The 21,436-nt window shown below is 37.6% G+C and overlaps 1 protein-coding gene across 1 annotated transcript in view; it reads left to right on the forward strand.

The window, feature by feature from the left end:
• The window catches only part of UBAC2 (UBA domain containing 2), an 89,127-nt gene extending 67,691 nt beyond the window's left edge, over positions 1-21,436 (forward strand). The window contains exons 7-9 of the mRNA XM_014873364.2: positions 3,373-3,618; positions 16,707-16,829; positions 20,556-21,436. Of these exons, the coding sequence (XP_014728850.1) occupies positions 3,373-3,618; positions 16,707-16,829; positions 20,556-20,663 (477 nt within the window). The 3' untranslated portion in view covers positions 20,664-21,436. The remainder of the gene's footprint in view (positions 1-3,372; positions 3,619-16,706; positions 16,830-20,555) is intronic.

The raw sequence follows: 21,436 nt of genomic DNA on the forward strand, positions 1-21,436 counted from the left end.
ATGATGCTGTGACTAACAGAAATTAAGATGCACCTTATGTTGCCAGCCACAAATTCTCCATTTTAACAGTGTGAACATAACCACAACGTCTTTTTGTGGTGTCTTTTGGAGGCTGAAATACAGTGAAGGCTCCTCTGTTTGGGGGAAGTAGCCCTTTAATCTGATGTACAGTGCTGAAGTTAGCATGTAACCAGATCATCTTATCTTCATTGAATAAACAGTGTTGCTTTGCGTCTTAACACTAGAATTCACTCAATGTCTGTAACAAAAACAGCTTTGTATAAAGTTGCTTTATATTTTGTCAGAGTTTATGTTTTTTAAAATTCTATCTATCAAGTTCTGCATATGAACCAGCTGTAGAGGAAGTTCTTTGGAAATACTTGACATTAAGATGAGAGTATGACACTGAGCCAGACTGAATCACGAGACCTTTTTTAACTACAAATGTCTCCATTCTGGGTTTATTGGAAATATGGAAAAAGCTATCTCGTCCTCACTAGTTGAAACTTATTGAAAATTTGTTATAACTGACCACAGTGTTTCAAAGTTTCTTATACTTCCATATAATAGCTCTTCATTTTAGCATGTCCATAAACTTTTAGCCTTATAAAGACTTTTCTTCCGATTAAGTGCTCTGCAATGACTGGCTCTCTACAACTACCTAAAAGGAGATTGTGAGGAGGTGAAGGTCAACCTCTTTTTCCAAGTAAGATAAAAGGAAATGTCCTTTAAGTTGTGTCAGGGAAGGTTTAGATTGAATATTAGGAAAAATTACTCACCAAAAGGTTTGTCAAGCGCTGGAGCAGGCTGCCCAGAGCAGAAAGAGGTTGAGTCACCATCTCTATAAGTGTTTAAAAGACATGTAGATGTGGCACTTAAGGACGTGGTGGACTTGGCAGTACAGGGTTAACAACTGGATTGATGATCTTAAAGGTTTTTTCCAACCAAAATGATTCTATGTCCAGCCATCTCCGCTAAGAAATATGCAAGAATACTTTTACTGATGCAGCTGCTAATTGGTGCTTGCAGTATGCCTTCCCTTCTGTGACAAACAAGTTCCAAAGTACTGGCACCAAAGATAGGCTGCTGTTATTGCTCTATTTTCTATCTTGACTTGATAAATAATGATTCTTGTGGTTAATATGTTCAGACACGTGTCAAGGTTTGTCATACATTCAGAGAGATGTAGATTTTCCTATCACCACTTGCTTTGTTTTGTTCTTGTGACTTTTTGAACCTGTTCAAGATTTTTGAAAACATTAGACCTTTTCTAAGGTAGTAAGAGAGAACATAGATCAGTATCTAGAGGGACATTTGAGAGAAGGGAAGGAATGTTGGTGTGATGTTGAACAAAGTATTTTGAGTGGGACTTCTTTCCCTGCCAGTTAATACCTCAATCAGGTGTGCAGAATCCCTGGAACAAAAGAGGGGTCCTGGCTCTATAGCCGAATGATACTACTTATACCTACACCTAACAAGGTGGGAGGAAGGAAGATAATTTCTAGGCTCTGGTGCTGGTTGTGCATTTTGCATTGAAGAAAACGGCAAATTAAATGTGTATGTAATATTTGCAATCTAGTTCAGTAATTCTCGCTCCTCAAAAACTGCTTTCTCAGTTACTGTGCAATCTAGGTTTTCTTGAGTGAGGGGCCTATCTACCTAACTCCTTCAGGACCTTCACCAGGGTGTTACTTTCTGAGGGGCCTTCTTGCTAGGCAGACACCTCAAATAGTACATACCAGGGGAATTGCAGAAGTGATACGAATTTTCTTCCTCTTATTCTTTGGCGATTATAGCTATATCTTAGTTTCCAGTTGATGTGCACAGGTTTTAGTCATGAGTTTACAGTCATCTGGAACAGTTTCACTAGAGTTGAAGACAGAATATCTAAGGTCATGAAAAAGTTTCTGTTACAGTGCCCTGTCCAGTTAGGACCTTCCTTTGAATATAGAAAATTTTTATTAAAGGCAGCCTTTACTCTGATGTGATTATGGCCTTTATAGCATTTTCCTCCTTTCTCATAGCACGACTGAAAGACTGAAGAGGTTAATAGTAGTTTAAAACTGTTCTTTCTCATTTTAGAGTGACAGCCCATGCTTGGTGTTACATCCAACCCTGAGTCATAAAAATGAAAGTAGAATAAAACAAAAATCATTGTTTCCAAAAGCAGGAAGGTCTCACTATCTCATTGGATATTTAACAATAACCTTGTTAATAATCTGAAAAATATTCCCCCTCCTAAAGAATGTTGTTTTTTCCTATATTGTCTCCCTTGGTATACTCAGCAATCCTTTAGTATCGTTATACAAAGGTCAGTGAGATATGACAAATGGCCCCAAATAAATAAATAATTAATACATCAGATGCATAGTTTCTACATTGCTTTTAGCATAATTTAATTTCTGGGGTATGTTTACAGATTTTTGAGGTTTAGATCTCTTCCTGCTCATTTCACTGTGCCATGACAGCATCATTCTTGTGGCATAACAGACAATAAAGAGTCACAAATGCTGAAATGTGACATAAAACAGAATGCAGATGGATTGCTTTGGGCTCAAGTCCTGTGGCTTCACAATGGCATTCAAAATAATTGCTGAGTGATGACTGTAAATCCATTTATGAGGCATGTGAATTTCTTTTTGTCCTGTGGAGTATGAAATGAAATAAAGCCCCAAGGCAAGCACGAACACAGGGAATGTGTTTTTTTCTTATGGGTAGAAGGACCTCACAAAAACGGGTTTTTTCAGTATCAGAGTTTTTAATGAATTGGTTTTTAAATGTTTTTTTTACCCCTCCTGTAAGGTAAATGGGCTTATTTTGGAATGATTGTATGCCTGGTCTTAGACTTAACTTCAGTTCCACTGGTTTGCTTTTACTTTTACTAGGAGAGACTCGGGTGGTGGGGACAGAAGCCTTAAGGGGGTTTGGGTTTTTTTGAAGGAGTGTTTAGAGTGCTTCAGCATCCTCAAAAGCAGTCTTAATCTCCTCAGGTCAGTATGCAGCATACCCTGACCAGCTCTTTTGCTAGAAATTAAAATTTTATTTTAATTTTGACCAGTTTTAGAAAGGGTCACTTGGCTTGTGCTCAAATTCCGAAACAAACAAAAAACTCCAAGCAACTTTATGAGTCACAGGCAATGCACCACGCATATTTAAAAAAACAATACTTTGTAGCTGTAGGGAAGTAAAGAAATCCCCTGTTCATTCTCTGATTCTTGACTGAGAACTGTGAGAACTGTGAGTAAATACAGTAAAATGCTTTAAAAACCAGAAAGACAACTGTTACCTGCAGCCAAATTCAATGCAAATGTGGTGTATTTAAGATTTTTTTTGTTTTCAGGAGTTTTTTTAACATTTCGTTTTTGATTTTAGATTTCTGGGATTTGCTACAACAGCAGCATCTTAAAAGTTCATCGAATTCTTTGTGTACCCAGATGGGTAGCAAAGATATTTTCTTGGACTCTTGAACCAGTCTTCTCATCTGCGGAGCCAACAAATGAAGTTCGAGTGGGAATGGGAGCAACAGTTGACATCCAGAGGCAGCAGAGAATGGAGTTCCTGGATCGTCAAATCATGATGTCTCAGGTTGCCCAAATGAGGCGGCAAAGACAGCAGCAGGTATTGCTATACATTCTTTAAGGATTCTGTTGTTATAAGAAATACACTTTTTTAGTTCATAGATCTTGCATTGTTCCTGTTTCTTAAAGGTAATGTATTTTTAAATTGTTCTCCATCAGTCTTTCATACACTGTTGTAATGGTGATAGCCATTTAAGTGGTTTAATAGCTTTATATGTTAAAACTGATTCACAAGGTGTGAGCAGAATGTCAGACAATCTTGTGGGGACATCAGTACTCCTGGCATTCTGTCACGAAAAATGACACTGAAAGGTAAAGTTATTGCTTCTTGGTGGTCTTTAATGAAGGCCATTGTGTAGAGTTAGGAAGTCAAAATGCTTCTCACTCTTCTGAGTATCTGTCTGGTTAGCAGCCTTTTCAGAGAGGTTGAAAATTTTCTATGAAATTCCTTTGTTTGTAGGTGTATAGGTTGCTTCTTAAGGGCAGAAATTAAATTCTCTAACTTACAGAAGTAAACCACAAGTGACTTTCTGTTTGCCGTGTTTAATCCTCTGGGTTTATTTTCTTGTTGAACAGAATAACTGAGTTTTTTTATTTTCTCTGTTTTATACAAACTAACAAATCCAGATATTCTCAGACTTTGTGTTATAGGGCAGCAAAACAGTCAGGTGATGTCTCAGTTCCTGTATCTTAGATGTGTTCACTGTCTTCACTGAGTTTTCTTTGCCTGAAACACAGCTCTGTACTGATACACAACTTCTTGTGTTTGGGGTAGTGTAGTGCAAACAGCTATAGCTGTGTTACCCTTAGTGCTGAACTAGAGGTGTGATGGTATAAAGCTTTGGCCTGCAACTGGAGTATGAATCTTTGTTTGTAGTCCCTGATAACATCATTCTGTTTTTCTTGTTTCCTTAACATTTCAATAAGTTGGAATTACTCCTCATGCAGAGACTTCTAATATACTTTTCTCTATTCCTATTAAAACACTAATCAGTTTTAACATACGAACTGAACTAGAAGTTACTCATTTCTTGAATGTTGCCATTGTAATAGAAAATGAAATGAAACTTGATGTTGGGCTACAAGCAGCTGGGAAGAATGCAGCCAGGTTTCTTCACACATGAGAAAGAAGCCATTTCCAGTTATGAAGGACAGTCTTTCTAATATATCTTTAATTACAAAAAGTGGTAAATAAGTTCAGAATGGTAAATGATAAAAGAACTGTTGATAACGTTTTCTTTTCATCTTGTCCTTTCCCTAGGCTATGAACAATGAAAGTGGAAAAATGTCTTTTCATGTTTGACTTCAAATAGAATTCTTTAAAAAGGTGGAGGGGTTTGACTAAAATGCAGGAACACTGTTTGAACATCAGTAAGATGCCTCCTTTTACAGGCTGCTGAAACACTTTCAAGTTACCTTCATGTTTGGCCCTTAACTTGAGCACAGCATTTATTTAACTGGGTGTGCTAATCTGTGAAACCAGTGATCAGAAGGCAAAAGGATCAATGTATGAATGTTTCATAGAGGCTCTTAAGAAAAGATGTATCATGAAAGCTTTTGACCCACCTGGTGTTTTATAATGACTCACAGAATTTACTGGTCATCACCTAAATAGGAAAAAGCATCACTCACAAATGTTGCTTTGTGGTGGTAAAAATGAAAAACAGGCTATTTTCAATCTCAAAATAATATTTGAAAAGTTTTTAACCATTTTCTGGATTGCTTACTTGGGCAATTCTTTTGCCTTTAGAAATTTGGCAAGGTGTAATTTGAAGACAGTGTAGTGGAACAGATCATACTAGAGATGAAAGGAATTTAGATGATAATTTTACCTGTGGGAGTGAAGCTATAAAGAATGCAGATTCGTTTCTTAGAACAGTTTTTTGTGAAATGGAAAATAATAAAAGTTGTAAGTAAATGTCAGTCATCAGATAGGGCTTTGAATTATATTCTGGGGAAATATTGTGTGGATTTCTGAAGTCACAATATGCTGTCTGTGGGTAGTGTGCCATAGGTGAGATAAATTAACAATTTCTCTCACACTTTCCACTTTGCTTGGTGAGGGAAGTGAAGTGAACTTTAACTTTCTTCTCTATGCCATAATGCAACAAGTTCGTTCAGCTGCTCCTTGGGAAGGTGCTCTGCTTATTCCTCCCCCTCCTTTACATTTCACTTCATCTGTTTGAGAAATGAGACCATGCAGTTTCCCTGGATGTTGGTAGAATTATGGAAGGAGAAGATCAGTGCTTTTGATGGGGCTCCATTGTCTGGGCAATGTTGGCAGATTCTCATAAGGGAGGCCCTTCTCTTAAATAGATGCTTTTCATAGTAAGTTTGAGTCTTTGCAAGAAATTCTGAAGAACGTGAGCCTTCACAGGTTATGCAAAGCAATGCATAAAAGTTACAATTTAAAAAAAAATTTAAAAGGGAGGGGGAAAAGCCTTTCTCAAAAGTTGTTTATAGTGTCCCTCTATGATACTGAGATGTACGTAATTTTATCTTTTTTTTTCTGCCTGCTGTTCACTAAGCCCTTTTATCCAAAGCAGAATTCACTTTGGATGCTTTCTACTAAAAAGAAAAAGCAAGGAACAATCACCCCAGAATTTCTTTGCTGGCAATTCTTTGTGCTTTACCTTTCCCAGTCTTTTTCCAGCTGAAATCTCATCTGGAGGAACATGAAGCATGGAACTGCATGTGTGAGTGCTGGATTGTCAAACACCCATAGCTTCAATGAGTAGATTGGGTGTATGGTAGAACTTGAAAATAAACCCACCAGGTTCATTACTCGATGTACCTCAGTTTCATTCTTAAATACTCAGTGGGCACTGTGTCTGAATGTTACGTTGAAAGTTTCTCAGGGGAGTGTGGTTAAATGGTGACTGCTTTTGTGTCGGTTTCTAGTTTGCTGTGGATATCTTAAACATATGCTAGTGTTCATGTAGAAAACTTTCTAGATCTTACTGTGTTCTTTATTTCCTCCTGTGGATAGTGCTGAGAAATTCCCATCTTGTCCCAAATGAATTACTTAGCATCACCTACATTCACCTTTAAAGGCAGTAGAATAAAATGTGTGCCATGTGTATTCATTCCCTAAAAATACCCCATTTTGTTACTGCTGTTAAAACTTTGCTTTCTTAGTTATTTTCTTTCACACTCTTTTGTCTTATCTTATTTTGTAAATAGTTGTCTTGTTTTTCTTTTTTTTTCCATTATCTGATCCTCTCTCCCCCTTCATATCACTGTCACATTTTCATTCCCCACTATGCCTTGTTCCTCTCACATTTTTGTCACCCCTTTACCTTCATCTCTCTTGTTTCCCATACTTTGTATTTGCTCCTATATAAAATGCTTCTTCACTTTTGGGGAAGTTCTCTCTCATCTTGTCTGACCACCAGAAATCATTTGCTGTTTTGTCCTTTTGATACTGTAATATTGATAAAAATTTTGGTCTTCTCCTGATGTTTCTCTTTCTAGATCTCTTTTATTTCCCAGCATTTTTCTAAAGTTTATCTTTCTGTAACCCAAATAAAGCCCTGGTGGGAAAAGGGAAGCAACTGCTGCATTTGTGCACCAGTGTGGGTATCAGGGAGTCAACTTGACTTTCAGTTCCCATTGAGAATCGTGGAGGGAGGCTGGCAGAGAGCCAAATTGTGACTAGATAGGGAAGATTCTGTGCCTAGGTGGTATTGGCTACTCTGATGTCACTACAGACTGTTATATGGGTGGTGGTGCATGGTTGCATAAAGATGGGAAGCACCTTCTGTTGGCATTAAATATAACTTCTTGGAGCACTCCTCCCTGTGCCCATTTGGGATGGATGGTATATCAACCTCAGTCCCTTCATCTTGGAAAATGGGTTTTTTATCTGCAGAGCATTTTTGCTGAGTGTCTTAAAGACATTGTATTGTCTTCTTCTTGGCTTCTCTTAAGTGTCTTGGATCAGGGAAGAGCTTCACCAGGTTGCTTCACACTATAACAAGCCTACAGCCATGTATGAAAACCTTAATTTCACTACCTTTCTACCATATTGCCACTTCAAGCTTATATTGTCTTTTCCCTCCTGTCTTTTTGTTCTTCTCTTCCAACTGCCTTTAATTTTCACTGAGGCCAGACTCTCCTTAGATTCATACCACATGGTATCTCATATGTGTATCTCATCTTCAGGACATATGAGATTCTGCTGCTTGCAAAGACCAGAGTTGTATAACAAAGAGACTTCCTTTAATTGTTCATTCATTAGATACCTTTCTCCTGGGACACAGGAGAGATGTTCTGTGGGTAGGCACACTGAGTGTCTTTATTGTTATGGGGAGCCTCATATCCTGAGCAATTTACAAGTTTCATATTTTGTTAGCTAAGGACTGTGAGACCAGATTGGTAATTTGCCTTCTGGTTATATCTAGGCAATAAACTCCTGACCTTGGAAAAAGATATTTTAATGGAGCCAAGATTTTCCTGGCTCAAGAATTCTTCCTCAGGAATGTTATCCTCACTCATGATAGTAGAAAATAAATCCCCCAGTGAATATACTCCTAGAGAGTCCAATTTTGCTTTTTCAAAGTGAAGAACTAGACCCAGGCATATTTTTTAGCTCTTCTACTGGTACTGAGGTGGCACTTCAATGAAGTCTTCTTGAATAACTTCACAAGTTTGAGTACCAACAAGAAGTCCTTCAAACAGATATTTTGAGCCATTAAGACCTTCTGCAACCTTTATACATTGCCAAGTCCACAAAACCCCTTACTTTCACAGCCAGGACTTTGGATGGAATCAGCTTTTCAGTTTTGTTCCTCAAATGTATGTATCATTGCCAGGAAGGAAACTACCAGACTGCTTTACCTGAATAAATGGGTGAGACTTTCAGCCAAGTCTTTTATCTAATTAGGTTTCCATTCCAACCAGTCTGTGTTACTAAGGCTTCTTTGGGCTTTTGTGATATATTTGAATAGAAACTGCCTTTAGAAACACTTCCATAAACTCCAAAGACAGTGATATGTAGGGTAGCAATAGGATAAAAAAGCTTTTGTTCCTAAATTCATGGGGTATGTGTGCACAGGATTTGCCATCATATTTTTAAAGAATTGTGTTAACCAGTGAGTGATTTACAGATTCATTTCAGCTCATGAATGAAGCTGGTATGCTGCAGCAGTAATCACTGTGGCTAAATTTAGACTCGTATTCCATCACTCTTCCCTTCCTCTGCATGCCAATGTATACACGTGTGGACACATTTTGAAATAACAACTTCCATTTTTGTAGAGAAAACAGTATCTTTTCCTTCAGAGCTGTGTGTCTTGAACTCATCCTTTGCTTTTTTGCGCTCTTCTGGCATTTTCAAGCCTTGGTTATTCTCTGTAATTTTTTAATACTATTTTCTTTCTGTTGAAAATAAACTTGGATTTATTTCAAGAGTTTATTGGATGTAAAAACTGCATATGCTACTGACTTGCCTGAACTCTGTTTTTAAACAGAGTTTCATTTCAATAATATATTTGCAGCAACTGATAACCCACTGCTAGTTAGACATTCTGGATTATTTTGCTGTATAACTTCTTTCATGGATTCTAGGTGTAAAATTAAAAATGCTGAATTTCCAGAGTCCTGATCTCGGTAATGAACAATTTATGACTATTTCCTCTACAGACTACCACAGAAACTTCCGATTTCTGTCTTTTTAATTTAAGTTGGCAATTCCACAAACTGACAGAAACTGGAGCCAACAGACACGAGTACAACTAGAATAAGCTGAGTGTGTCCCATTAACAGCCAGCTGTCACAATCACAAGATTGACTTTCTCTATCTCCTACTCAGTGGTAGCACCCTGCTCATATATTGAACAGTCATTTTTCCTCTTGGACTGGAATTATGAAATTCTGTTTTGTTTTGACTCGGCTTTTGAGCTATAGTCTTTGAATTTGGTTTAATACTTGTAATCATCTTCCCAAAAGAAGCAGTGCTTGGACAGCTTTCTAAAGCAAAACACTGTTTTATTTCAAAGCAAATAAATTGTTTGGGAAATAGAATATTTTCATTCTCCTATTCTTCCTCTGGCAATTTAACCAGAGGCAATTTCTTATAAAAAAATTTATGACGTAAATCACCCCAGACATTTCCAGAGTATTTAATTAACTGTTGTTGGATTAAGTCCTGTTTACAGACGGCAGGGGTTTTTTAGGTGTATCTGTCCCTTCATTTCTAATGAACATGGGGCAAATAAGGCATCTGTTTTGTCGATTATTGGATTCCAGGTCTGCATGTGTTGTCCTTCCAGTCTGCACTGAGAGAGTCTTGACAGGCCATTTCTTCTTCTAGAGTGCCATTTTCCGTAGCATATAGTAAAAAAGAAGCCTGTGGTTCAGATAGTACATGGTCCTCCTTAATATTCAGGTTTTCTGGTTTGAACTCTGATACTTGCACGTAACAACTGCAAGCTGGTTCCACTCTTTGTTCCTTATTGTGCTGCTGTGGTGGCTTAAGTCCAGCCAGCAAGTAAGCACCACAACCACTCTCACCTCCCCCTGCCACCCTGGCGAAGTGGTGAGGAGAATCAAAACTAGGTTGAGATAAGAACAATGTAATAATTAAAACAAAGTAAAATATAGTAGTAGTAGTAGTAGTAGTAGTAGTAGTAGTAGTAGTAGTAGTAGTAGTAGTAGTAGTAGTAATAGTAATAATGCGTTTTTAAAAACCCACGAACATGTTATGCACAATACAATTTCTCACCACTGGCTGAGAGAGGCCAGACCCCATTCGCTAACCTGGATCAGCCCTCCTTTTGGTTAACCCACAGTTCATATACTGGGCATGGTGTTCTGTGGTGTGGAATGTCCTTTTGTCCTCTTCAGTTCACCTGTCCCAGCTATGCAGCCTTCCAGCCTTTTTTTGTGTACCTCCTCACTGGCAGAGCATGAGACATACAAAAAATAGTCCTTGACTTAAGAGAAATGCAGCTTAGCAAACCCCAAAATATCAGTGTGTTACCAACATTATACTGGATCCAAAACACAGCACTGCTAGTTACTGAGAAGAAATTATCCCAGCTGAAATCAGGGCAGATACCTTAAGAGGTGCTACAGGTGCAAAGTGTTGCATATGACACCTTGTATATTGACTTCGAGATGTTAATAAATGGAAGGTAATCCTATTTGCAGCCTAAGACAGAGCTTGAACCTTCACATCCCAGAATGGGATGCTAATCTCTTTTTTTCCCTGTGTCATCATAGTCTAGCCTTTTATATACTAAAGAACGTGCTTATGTAGTATTTTGGAGGATTTAGGTTTGAGTTTCCTTTGTGCCAAGAGTTTATTATCTCAGCTTGTCAAATCAAAACAATTTTAAAACTCTGGTTTCTCACTTTAGTTCCAGTCTCTACTTACTACTCTTTGAAAAGGTTTTGCATAGGAGGTGAGTGAAGAATTATCTGTCTGATCATCATGCTTTAATATCAGTTCAGTGTCACCAGTCTGCATCCAAAGAGCCATGGGCTAAGGCTTAAAACTGACTGTTCTGTGCAAAATATCTAAAACAGAACTGAAATTATTTCCTTAAGTAGAGATTCCATGCTCATGCTGGTGGACCTGCCTTCAGCATTCAGAACACTGGACACCCCCAGTGTCATGCCAGTGCTGAAATCCCTTCCATTGTCTCTCAGGCAGCTTCAGAAGCCAGATTAAGGTGTTCCTTCTAGATTTCAAAGGAAATAGCTGATCAGGCTTCAGAAAAGACCACATGTGGATTTCTGAACTTGTGTGACACATGAGCTCCTCAGGGACAATGCAGGCATCAAAGTTCAGGATGCAGAAACTAAGAGCTGCAGACAGAGCCTTTTGGCTGAATAGTCTTGTCTGTAGGATAAATTTCCAGGAAATTAGAATATCATAAGAAATTGCTGGAGTGCTTTACTTGGTGAAAAATATTTTCTGTCGTTAAGAACAATGCTTACAACAGTAATACTGTTATGTTGCTACTCCCCTTTAAAAGAGGGAAGTTATTAAAGAGAAAAACAAAACACAAAAAAAGGTCTCCCCAAAGAACCAAAAAAACCAGAAGAGTTTTATCCTCAGAAAAAGAGGCTAGACTTTGAGTAAGTGTACTGGAAATTTCCCCATTTTTCTCTTATGCAATGTTTAGGGCAGCAGATATCATGTCATCCAAGGCTATGCTTTTTTTTGTTTGTTTGTTTATATCATCAGTAAGTGGAATTTGGAGTCAATACATTGTTGAAAAATTTATGCCAGAAAAGCAAGTCAATGTTTCTTGTTTTCAGTAAATTTTTTTACGTAGCTTTATATGAAAAAGGTAAGACAATATTTATGTCTTTATTAAGTAAAGGCTTCTATACAGAGTGGGTATTTTACAAATGTAACTTTAAAAGGTGAAATGCAAAGCAATTTCCTTTTTTTTTTTTTCCACTGTGGTTATTATGTTGAAAAAGGTGAACAGGACATATCAGGAGGTGTTTCCTGTTTGTACAGATGACTAGTTGGCCTTAACCATGTACAGGAGATAACATTATCAAAATATCTTAACCACATGCATCACTTTCAAGAGGATTTTTATAATGCCTTTTCTTTCATTTATTTTGAAATTAATCTAATTAAAATATATGCATATCTGAAAGCTGCGTAACTGGATATTTGTTGATTGTTCATAATACAACACTTCTTTTTGTCAAGCATTGGATAAGTGCTTTTACAAAATATGCCATGGCAGATATGCGTGTGGGAAACATGTTGAGCTGTTTTTCAAAACAGAGAAGGAGATTTATCTGAAAAGAAATGGCATAGCTAGGGTGTTAGCAGGCTGTACAATCAGAGACATTTGCTAGCTCTAGATATTTCTTCCTTATTCTATAGGAAAGGAGGATATTTCTTTCTTGTAAACAGAATTGTCCCAGGCACCACTAAAAGAAAAAAAACAACAAGGATGTGACCTCAGAAGGCACAGCTTCTGTACGTTAAGGTTTGGCAGCTATCCAGGAGTAAATCATCAATATGGCATTTCCTTAAAGCCTTTTCTGTAATGAAGAGCTGCTATTTTCCCATTTCTTTAGACCAATCCATTCTTAAATCTCATTCTTCGATCATCTAAACTTGTGACGAATTTGTTGTCTTCCTGTAACGGAAGTTCCAACATCACCAGTGTTCTCATAATCCATTTCCAATAGTAATTTATTAGAGACCACTGAAATTACTTCCTTGGTATGTTTGTCTCCTTGCAGGAATGTTTGTCTCCTATCAGGAAGTAACAAAGAACTTAAAATCAACTGATTCACCCAGTCTGTGCTGCTAAACCATCAGACTTCAGACTTTTTCTAAAAAATTACAGCACAGGATTAAAGAGGGGAGAAAGGTTTATAGGCTTTCTTCAGTTTGTCTTGTCACCCTTCTAGTCAGATAATTAATGAAGCAGTGCTTTTGTCAAATCTTTTTCCTGACAACTTGTTGAAGACTAAGATGTGAACAGATAAAAGGGCCCAGGCACCAAATTGTGCACAACATCTTTATGAATCATAGTCTAGGATTTTTCAGTGCACTCATTCTCTAGCAGTACACTTGCGCTGGCTGCTCCCTGACACCAAAGATAAAGACCAAGAAAAATATTGCCTGAGATCATCTCAGTGCAAGATACCCCAAGTGCGTCAGTTGTGGAATCTAGCTCTGGATGTAAGTGGTTTAAGGCATCCTCCTTATCTAGTCCTGGGTCATGTTAAGTCTCAGCCCTCAAACCATGTAGTGTTAAATTTAATTCTTTTTCTAACAAGCTGCCAACTGGAATCACAGAAGAACTGCCTGTATTTCATTAAATGGATTAAACTGGCACATACTTGTCACTGAAAGTGCTGCTCAGGAAAGGAGCTTACATAGTGGACCCTGGAGTATCCCCACTGCTTATTATTTTGGACCACTTCAGAGACCTCTATTATCTGAGACAAGGCTTCTGTGGAGAGTGAGTAGATTGGTGTGAGCTCCTCTGTGCTGTTGGGTGCTGGTGCTGAGAGTCAAGTATAATGTGAAATGCTTAAATACGATTTGCTGATTGCCCAGGAGGAAGTCTCAGATGGTTTAGAAGCATCACTTACATAAATTAATCAGACTGGGTATCTTCATATGAAATCTTCCTGACTTCTCACAGTAAGTCTGGTAGCACAGTGTAAAACCACTGCAGTACAGAAATTATCATAAAATGATAAAGGGGAGGTCTGCAAAATAATTTCTGTGAGGCAAGAATGAATATTGGTCTGGAAATCTCCTTCTGTGCATTTTTTAAACTGGAATTTGTGATATTTACTTAATGTTAAGACAGTATTTGGTGCTTGGTATGGCTCAATTTTAAACAGATCTTCATGTATTTCTGCTGTGATAGCTAAGGCTGTCTGAAGGTCTTTGCACAGTCACCATTCTTATTGTAAATCCATAGCCTTGATTTCCATCTTCTGTGGATTTAAGACATTAGCTGCACTCCCAGTTTTTCCTTACCTTTATGAGACTGAGCACATTACCAGTCCCATAGTTCCTGCTGCAGTTCCTTGAATCCCTGCTCTTTTGAGCCTGACCTTGTGGATGTGTGTCATCTAATTGGAAGCAAGACTGTGAAGGGAAACAATTTTCTTGCAGTTAAGATAAAGGATACTAATCCACCTGTTTTTGCTGCAGTTTAAAAGTATTACACAGATTAGAGGTGGACCACAATGTCAGGATTCATCCGAAGCATCAATATTCACATACCATTAAATGTTGGATATATTCCTCCTTAATATAGTTAAGAACTGATAGATAATGTTTATCACAGTTTCCAAAGGTAGTTGAAACACTCTATTTTGACCTAACCCGTTTAGTCTATTTTCTCTGGGAAGGGATCTTCTGCGAAACTCTCCTGAGTGCTTCAGTCGACATCTGTAGTTTATTAAGTAGTTTATTAAGTTCTTATTGAAAATAATTAATTCTATGTATGTTAATGCAAACTGTATTGTAAGCTTAAGGTAAGGAAGTAAACAAGTCTGTCTGTAGTGGTAGGTGAGAGAGCCCAGGACAGGGAGGATGCAAAACCAAACTGGAATAGGCAGCTCAGTATTGAAGCTCAGGGCACTGCTAGAAAGGTACATTTATTTCGGTCTTCAGAGACACTGAGATAAAGGTAAATTAATATACATTGTAGATTTTATATTTGCTATACATTACTGTGTATAACTTAAGGTTATAAAGGAATGTGTCATAGTCCTGTTAGTATTTTTACCAATTCAATGTGAATGACTTGTGGTAGCATTACTTTCTCCTCCTCAAGTAGTCTCTAAATATTAAAAACAGGTAAAGCAGTATTAGTGCAGTGCTCTCACTGAACTGTAGAGCTTAGTAGACTGTGAGAAATTCCAAGTTAATGAATTAAAACTCAGTGTAATTCTGAGTTATGGGAAATTATATGTGGGGAAGTACAGGACACGATTTCCCAAGACCACAATGTAGTGCAGTGGTGTCAGTGGAACATCTGAGATCCCTCTTTCTTCTTGGGCTTACGCTCCAAACCAGTTCTCCTTTTTGCTACGCTAAAAATGTAAAAATGTTTGACTAACATGAGACTTATACAGAATCCTTTGGTCAAAACCTGATGAATGTTAGGCAAATATATTATACAGTATGGGAAATGTAGACACATATTTTTTTTTAATTCAAATTCACTAACAACAGAATCTATGTCTTGAAATCAGGTTATTGCTTCTGACTATTTTATATCTTCACAGGGAAAAATGTACTCTAGTATAGAAGGGACTAGATTATTTCTCAAGCTGATGTTTCAAGTCTCATGACTCTTCAAAATTCTTTTTTAAATGTGCCATTGTACTGCCCCCTGTGGTGTCTGGGCTGGTCTATGAGTCTCCTCTAGATAGCAAGGAAGGAAACAAAGGAAAGGGCAGGAATGCTGGAATGAATTTTTTTTTTTTGTGGTCTAGGAGCACATTTAGCTGTTGCTGATCAGATTGAGCGGAGGGTATTTAATGCTCTAAGGGTACATAAAGGCAGGAAGAGCACTCTGAGAGAAGAAAAGAAGAAACTCTCGTAAGAGGAAGGCCTTCTGAGAAACGGCATTATAGAACTAAAATAGAGCAACTAGAGGAAGGAAGGCCATGTCCTATATATACAGAAAGGGAGGGGGATCTTCTCCATAGTAACAGGGAGATCAGGGAGGAGGGAAAGAACAACCCAGACTGCAAAAGATGTTTCAACAAAAAAAAAAAAAGTAAAGAGAGATTGGGGTTTGCTCTTACCCACTCACAGGATCTATGGGCTTTGTGTGATAGAAAATCCCTTCAAAAATGTCCATTTAAGCTAATGACATGATGATTAATTATTTCTGGACAATTATAAAGCTTGTATTTTAGTATTTCTTCTTTATGTTCCAGATGTCTTACTATTAGAAGAGTTGAAGCTTGGTTGTTAATAGGAAGTTTCAGTTCTGTGATTTGCACCATACCTATGTTACTGCTGTGTGTTTGCATTATTGCTATGTAGTTACAAGATGTTTTGACACTGGAACATGGCCAGGTTTTGCAACAATATTTAATACACGGAAGTTAGGTAAATGTGGTGGGTCTGCAAGTCACACCAGTGTCACAGAAGTAGTCACTTGCATGGAAGTCCCAGGTGTCCTAAATGTTGGGTTTATTCTGAGTTTCCTGATGTGATTTTACTGATGCACTGAAAAGCCCCTTTTGCTTTTCCCCCCTCACTTATTTCTCGTACCCTTTTTCCCTCATTAACCTCAGCATCAATTTTGTAAAGTACTTGCAGAACCTGCTGTTGCACCTCTTGCCAGGTGAACCCCTGTTAGTAAAGACAGCTGTCTTTCAGCCCCAGAAACCTAGCATTGTAGTAAACCAGATCTATCCCAATGGATCTGAAACATCCTTTCCTCCTTCTATTAGCACTTTTCCTTAGTTTGCAGTGATTACTTCAGTTAACTGGTAAAGCAGTAATCAGTCCAATTCATAGGAGACTACAATAGTTTTTGTTGCTTAAAATAAAGTACTTTACTTAAACATCTGCTTTCATATTATGTGGTACAGATGATCTTTTTGTTTAAAATATTTGTAGCTCTTTTCACAAAGACTGACAGTAGTGTCTGCTTTCAGGGTGGAATGATTAACTGGAATAGACTGTTTCCTCCTTTACGTCATAGACATAATGCAAATTATCAAGATCATCGCCCGTCTGAACAAGGCATACCTCCACCTACAGAGGTTTCTGAAGAGCAGGTAAATACTTTATATTTTAAAATGGCAGTAAAAATGGTTATGAATTAATCTCTACTAATTTTTTATCATCTGTTTACACAGTTTCTCTAATGGTTTCTATAACAGCAAAAATTAGAATATAAGGTAATGGTCACAATACAGAGAGAGTGTCATTACCATACAAACCAGAGTTACAGAGCTACTTTGGAGTTTCTGTTTTTATGTGTTTCTGCTTGTACTTTGTATTGAAATGTTGGTGGTTTCAGTAGTGGAAACTATTCAAATCTGATAAAATAAATGTTTTAAAGAAAGAAGAATGATAAATAAATTTTGTTATTTTTCATGTAGACATCATCTTCACTGAAGTCCCCAGCTTAAGTTTCCGATTCAGTCGTTTTGGTTTTTTTTAAATAAGAATGTTATGCCAGCTGTGGACTGCAAAACACACTTGGGCTAAAACTTGGATGTTTCCCACAATATTGTGGTTGACTGATTTCTTATACTGATGTCACAGAGAAGTTTATGTCCTTTCTATCAAGTATAGATTTAGATGTCTAGACTTTTGTTGATAGTTTTATTCTTAGAAGAGACAATTATTTACTCAGAAATTTAAGAACTTAAGATTAGTCTTATTCCTGTATTCAGGATTTATTGCATGCAGTCAAGTTCTCCAGGTTGTAGCCTACATGTAACTAGCTGTATTGGCGATTTCATAGTGTAAGGTCTCTGCTACCCTTGAACAAGAGTATGTTTCTTTCCCTTTTTCCTTTTTAAGTCAACACTTGGTAGCAGCACTGTAATTTTTAGTTTTAAACAGCTTGTCCCAAACAGAAGTCTTTTCCATTATCTGATTTCTGGCTTTGACTGGATGTTAGATTATTCAAAGTGTTCAAAACTTTTAACTGCACTTTTGACTGTAAACCTCCTGGGCTACATCTAGAAAGGGAAAAAACCAAACAAACAAGAAAACCTCCCAAAAAACAACAAAACCTCAACTAACAAACAAAAAGAAAATTAAAACGCCACACCAAAAAGCATCTTCTGAGACAAAACCCAGACACTTAGTTTTGGTTGTCCTGAAAGCCTACTCAGTGCCAATATGGGATGGACCAAAAGATTTCCCTGCTGTGTTGGCTTACTTATTTGTTTTAATAACAAATTCCACTTATGGGGACTTCTATTTTTGGGCTGAAACTAATGAAATAGTTACTAGTTGGATTCTTACCCAAGACGTTTAGGCCCAGACTTATGAAAGCAATATACACTTACATTTTCTGATGCACTGAGGACCTAGGGCTCACTTGATTGCTATCACTTGCAAGGCTCTCTCGTTACCCTGCAAAGAAGAAGTCATTAAAGCACCTTTGTTTATTGAAGACTGTACTAATAACAACACAAGCTGTCTTAAAATGGCAAAAATGCAAGGATTTCATCTGTTCATCACATTAAAGTTTGTAAGCATTTGTAATGCTTTTGGTACAAAAATCTCTGCATTTCTTGTGGGGTTTTAGCACCTTTAGTTTCTGTTACCAGTTATACACTCAGTTTCCTGGAGCTGAATTCATTTCCCGCGGTTAAAATACGCTCAGATGAAAAGAGGTTTTTGTTGTTACTATTCGCCCTGATCCTTGATGAATATTTCTGCAAATAGGAAGTTGCAATTCCATCCACCATTTCTTAAAGTTAGAATTCATGGCAACTGCAATAAAAACTTTACTTCTGAAGTGTGTTTCTGTGGTTAGCTTTTATTCCACTGTCTGCGCTTTTTCTCATAAAAAACCACAATCTTAGCTGAAAAATAAGAGTTACAGTTTACAAAATCGAGTTTGGATTTAAACTCTTGTTGCAGAAGGGTCGAAAGTAACAATTCATTTCTTTCCCTACAAGAATGTGAAAAAATGTTGCCCTGGATTGTAATGTTGATATTCTGACAATCAAGGTAGCTGTTCTCAAATGTGTTGTGGTGGTGTATTTATATAAAGAAAAGGAGAACTCACTCCTCTGGGCAGACCTGGCAGTTGTATACTTCTCAGGAAGTCACCAAAGCAGAGATGACTAAAAATACTGAAAGTTCTGGAGGTGTCTTAGAGGAAAGAAAAGCTGCTTTTGGTGGCAACTTTCTTTTAAAAATACTTTCAGTGCTAGTGCTGTACATTGGTCTTGCACCCTGGGAAGATTCCTCTTGAGATGCGTACAGCCTCTTCTGTGTTCCTGCTTCACTCTGCTGCTGCAGGCTCACTGCAGGCAGAGGAGGAGTAGCAGTAGCTCTCTGGCAGCTTCTGTAGCCCACGACTTTCAGGTTCAGGAGTTGTCATGTCTGTCATAAGGCCCGTTGAAGCAGGCTGAGGAATGCTTTATGCTGCCAGTGGCCACAGTTACTTTTACATGCCATTCCCTGCCCTCCCACACCTTGTTTTTCCACTTCTGGAAGATTAATCATAAAAGTGAATGAGTTATATTGTGACACTCAGTCATACCAAAGTGAGACCTGTAGATTTTAAATGTACTTTAAATTGGTATTTAACTATAAATTAAATTTGGTTATGCATGTATTGCCTTTTTACATGTGGTGCTTTGAATATCTGTTAACACAGAGCACAAAGGTTAGGTGTCAAGTATGGGAAACTATAAAGAGGGCTGGTCAAGTGGTTATTGATTTAACAAAATCGCTATCTTAATGTGCCTTTTTCCATGTAATTCTTCCATCAGATGTCATTGATTTTTGCTTTGCAGAAGTTTTTGGCAAAAAAAAAAGTGCTTTTTTGAATATATGTAGAAGCCCTCCAAGGATTTTATTAAACCAATTTAAGTATTGTACTGCCTCTACTTAAGGACTAACTTTAAGGTTTATTAAAAAAACCCCAATACGTGGAATAAATAGTTTTGAGGGGTTTTTAGGCCCTCTGGAGAAGTAGATATTTTCAAGGAGAAGAGCTGAAGATTCATTCTGGATAGGTTTTCACATCTTGATACCTTAAGTTTTAGCTTTCATATTTTCCAGATTCTGTACTGCATTAGTATATAACTCTGAACTTCATATAAAGTGTTAGCAAGTTCTCTTCACAGTTCAGTTAGATAAAACAATCCTTTTTTAGCCTGAGAACCAAGGACACCATTGCAGCTTCAGGCCCAAAAAGTGTAAACAGTGAATTGAGGAGAGAAATCTGGGAAGATGGAACTTCATAACCTGAAGCTGTAATTGGACAATTAACCCTAATATGTAAATGGACCAAAACTTAAGTGTGAAAACTCATGACCAGTCATCCATTTTGGATGTAGCCACAGCTGGGTTCTTCTACTGCCCAAGGTGTAACCTTTGAATATTTTAACAAATATCTACTTTATTCTTTTAACATTGTCTAGCCTCTGTTCCAGGTCAGCCTCTCAAGGCATCAATCTGCTCTATAATTCTGTGATTTGGTCAGTGTTGGTTTCTTGAGATCTTGTTCTTGTTGAAAGCAGCAAGCCCCCAGGTCAGACTGTAATTGTCATGTGTGGTACCAGATTTTGGATTTTACTCTTTTTTCAAAACTGGATGAGCCAGGAAAATACAGGTGTGGCATTTTCTGCAATCAGCTTTGAACTAAGCGGTGGAAAGTGGTCATCTCTGTGGCAATGCTTTGAAGCATGCTGTCCCAGATAGTTCTTTGATCAATGGAAAAGTGATTTCTGACATCATTGACTAATGTGCACACAGTGTGAATAAAACTCTGGTTTTAAAGTGGTGTTACTTCATTTCTTTCCCAGGTCGCACGACTTATGGAAATGGGGTTTTCCAGAGGAGATGCTCTAGAAGCTCTGAGGGCTTCAAATAATGACTTAAATGTAGCCACTAATTTTCTACTGCAGCACTGATGGTTTTCTGTGTGAAGGAACTTCACCCGATGGGTTTGTACATGCCTGGGAGAGGAGCAAAGCCACCTGCTGGGCAGACTCACCAAAGTCAGCCCTGCAAGAGCTTCGGAAGAGAGAAATGGCTCCACGTGACAGGTGACTAAGAGTGGTGTTAAGAAATGATGTGAACTGTTCCCAGACCCTCGGATCACTTGGTGGTTTCTAGTCCGGTTATCCTTTTCAAAGTAACTTTAGTTTCTACTTGTTACTGGATATCACCTAAATTTATTTTTAAATAAAATAGGTGGGTTTTTTCTTGTAAATCCTTGTTAGACGTTATCAGACTTAATTATTAGGGGGAAAAAAAGGCTTCAACAACTACAACAGTTAGATTTACCTGGCAAGAAAAATCATATTTTCTTCATTTACAAGTCTAATTTCTCTGGCTTAAATGTTATTTTACAGTACTTGATTTTTTATTACAGTAATAAGAGGTTTGAAGATCACTTAATTTTCAACTCAATAAAGGGTTATGGGACTATTATGTCAATCTTTGCAAAGTTTTATTAATGCCTGTAATATCTTATTTCTCAGATTTCTTTTTGAATAAAAGTTGTCATTCAGCACGTAATAGACAGGATGAGAGAGAATTCATGTGTGTGTGGTGAGCTATGGCAAGTGACCACTGTAAATTTGAATTTTTACAAACTGAGTGAATTGCTGTTCAAATACGGGTCATGAAGATACTCACTGGAAGCAATAAAGGTGAATTGAATGATGCAATAAGATCAGAA

This window comes from Sturnus vulgaris, chromosome 2 (genome assembly GCF_052056855.1).
Source record: "Sturnus vulgaris isolate bStuVul1 chromosome 2, bStuVul1.hap1, whole genome shotgun sequence".
NCBI lineage: Eukaryota > Metazoa > Chordata > Aves > Passeriformes > Sturnidae > Sturnus > Sturnus vulgaris.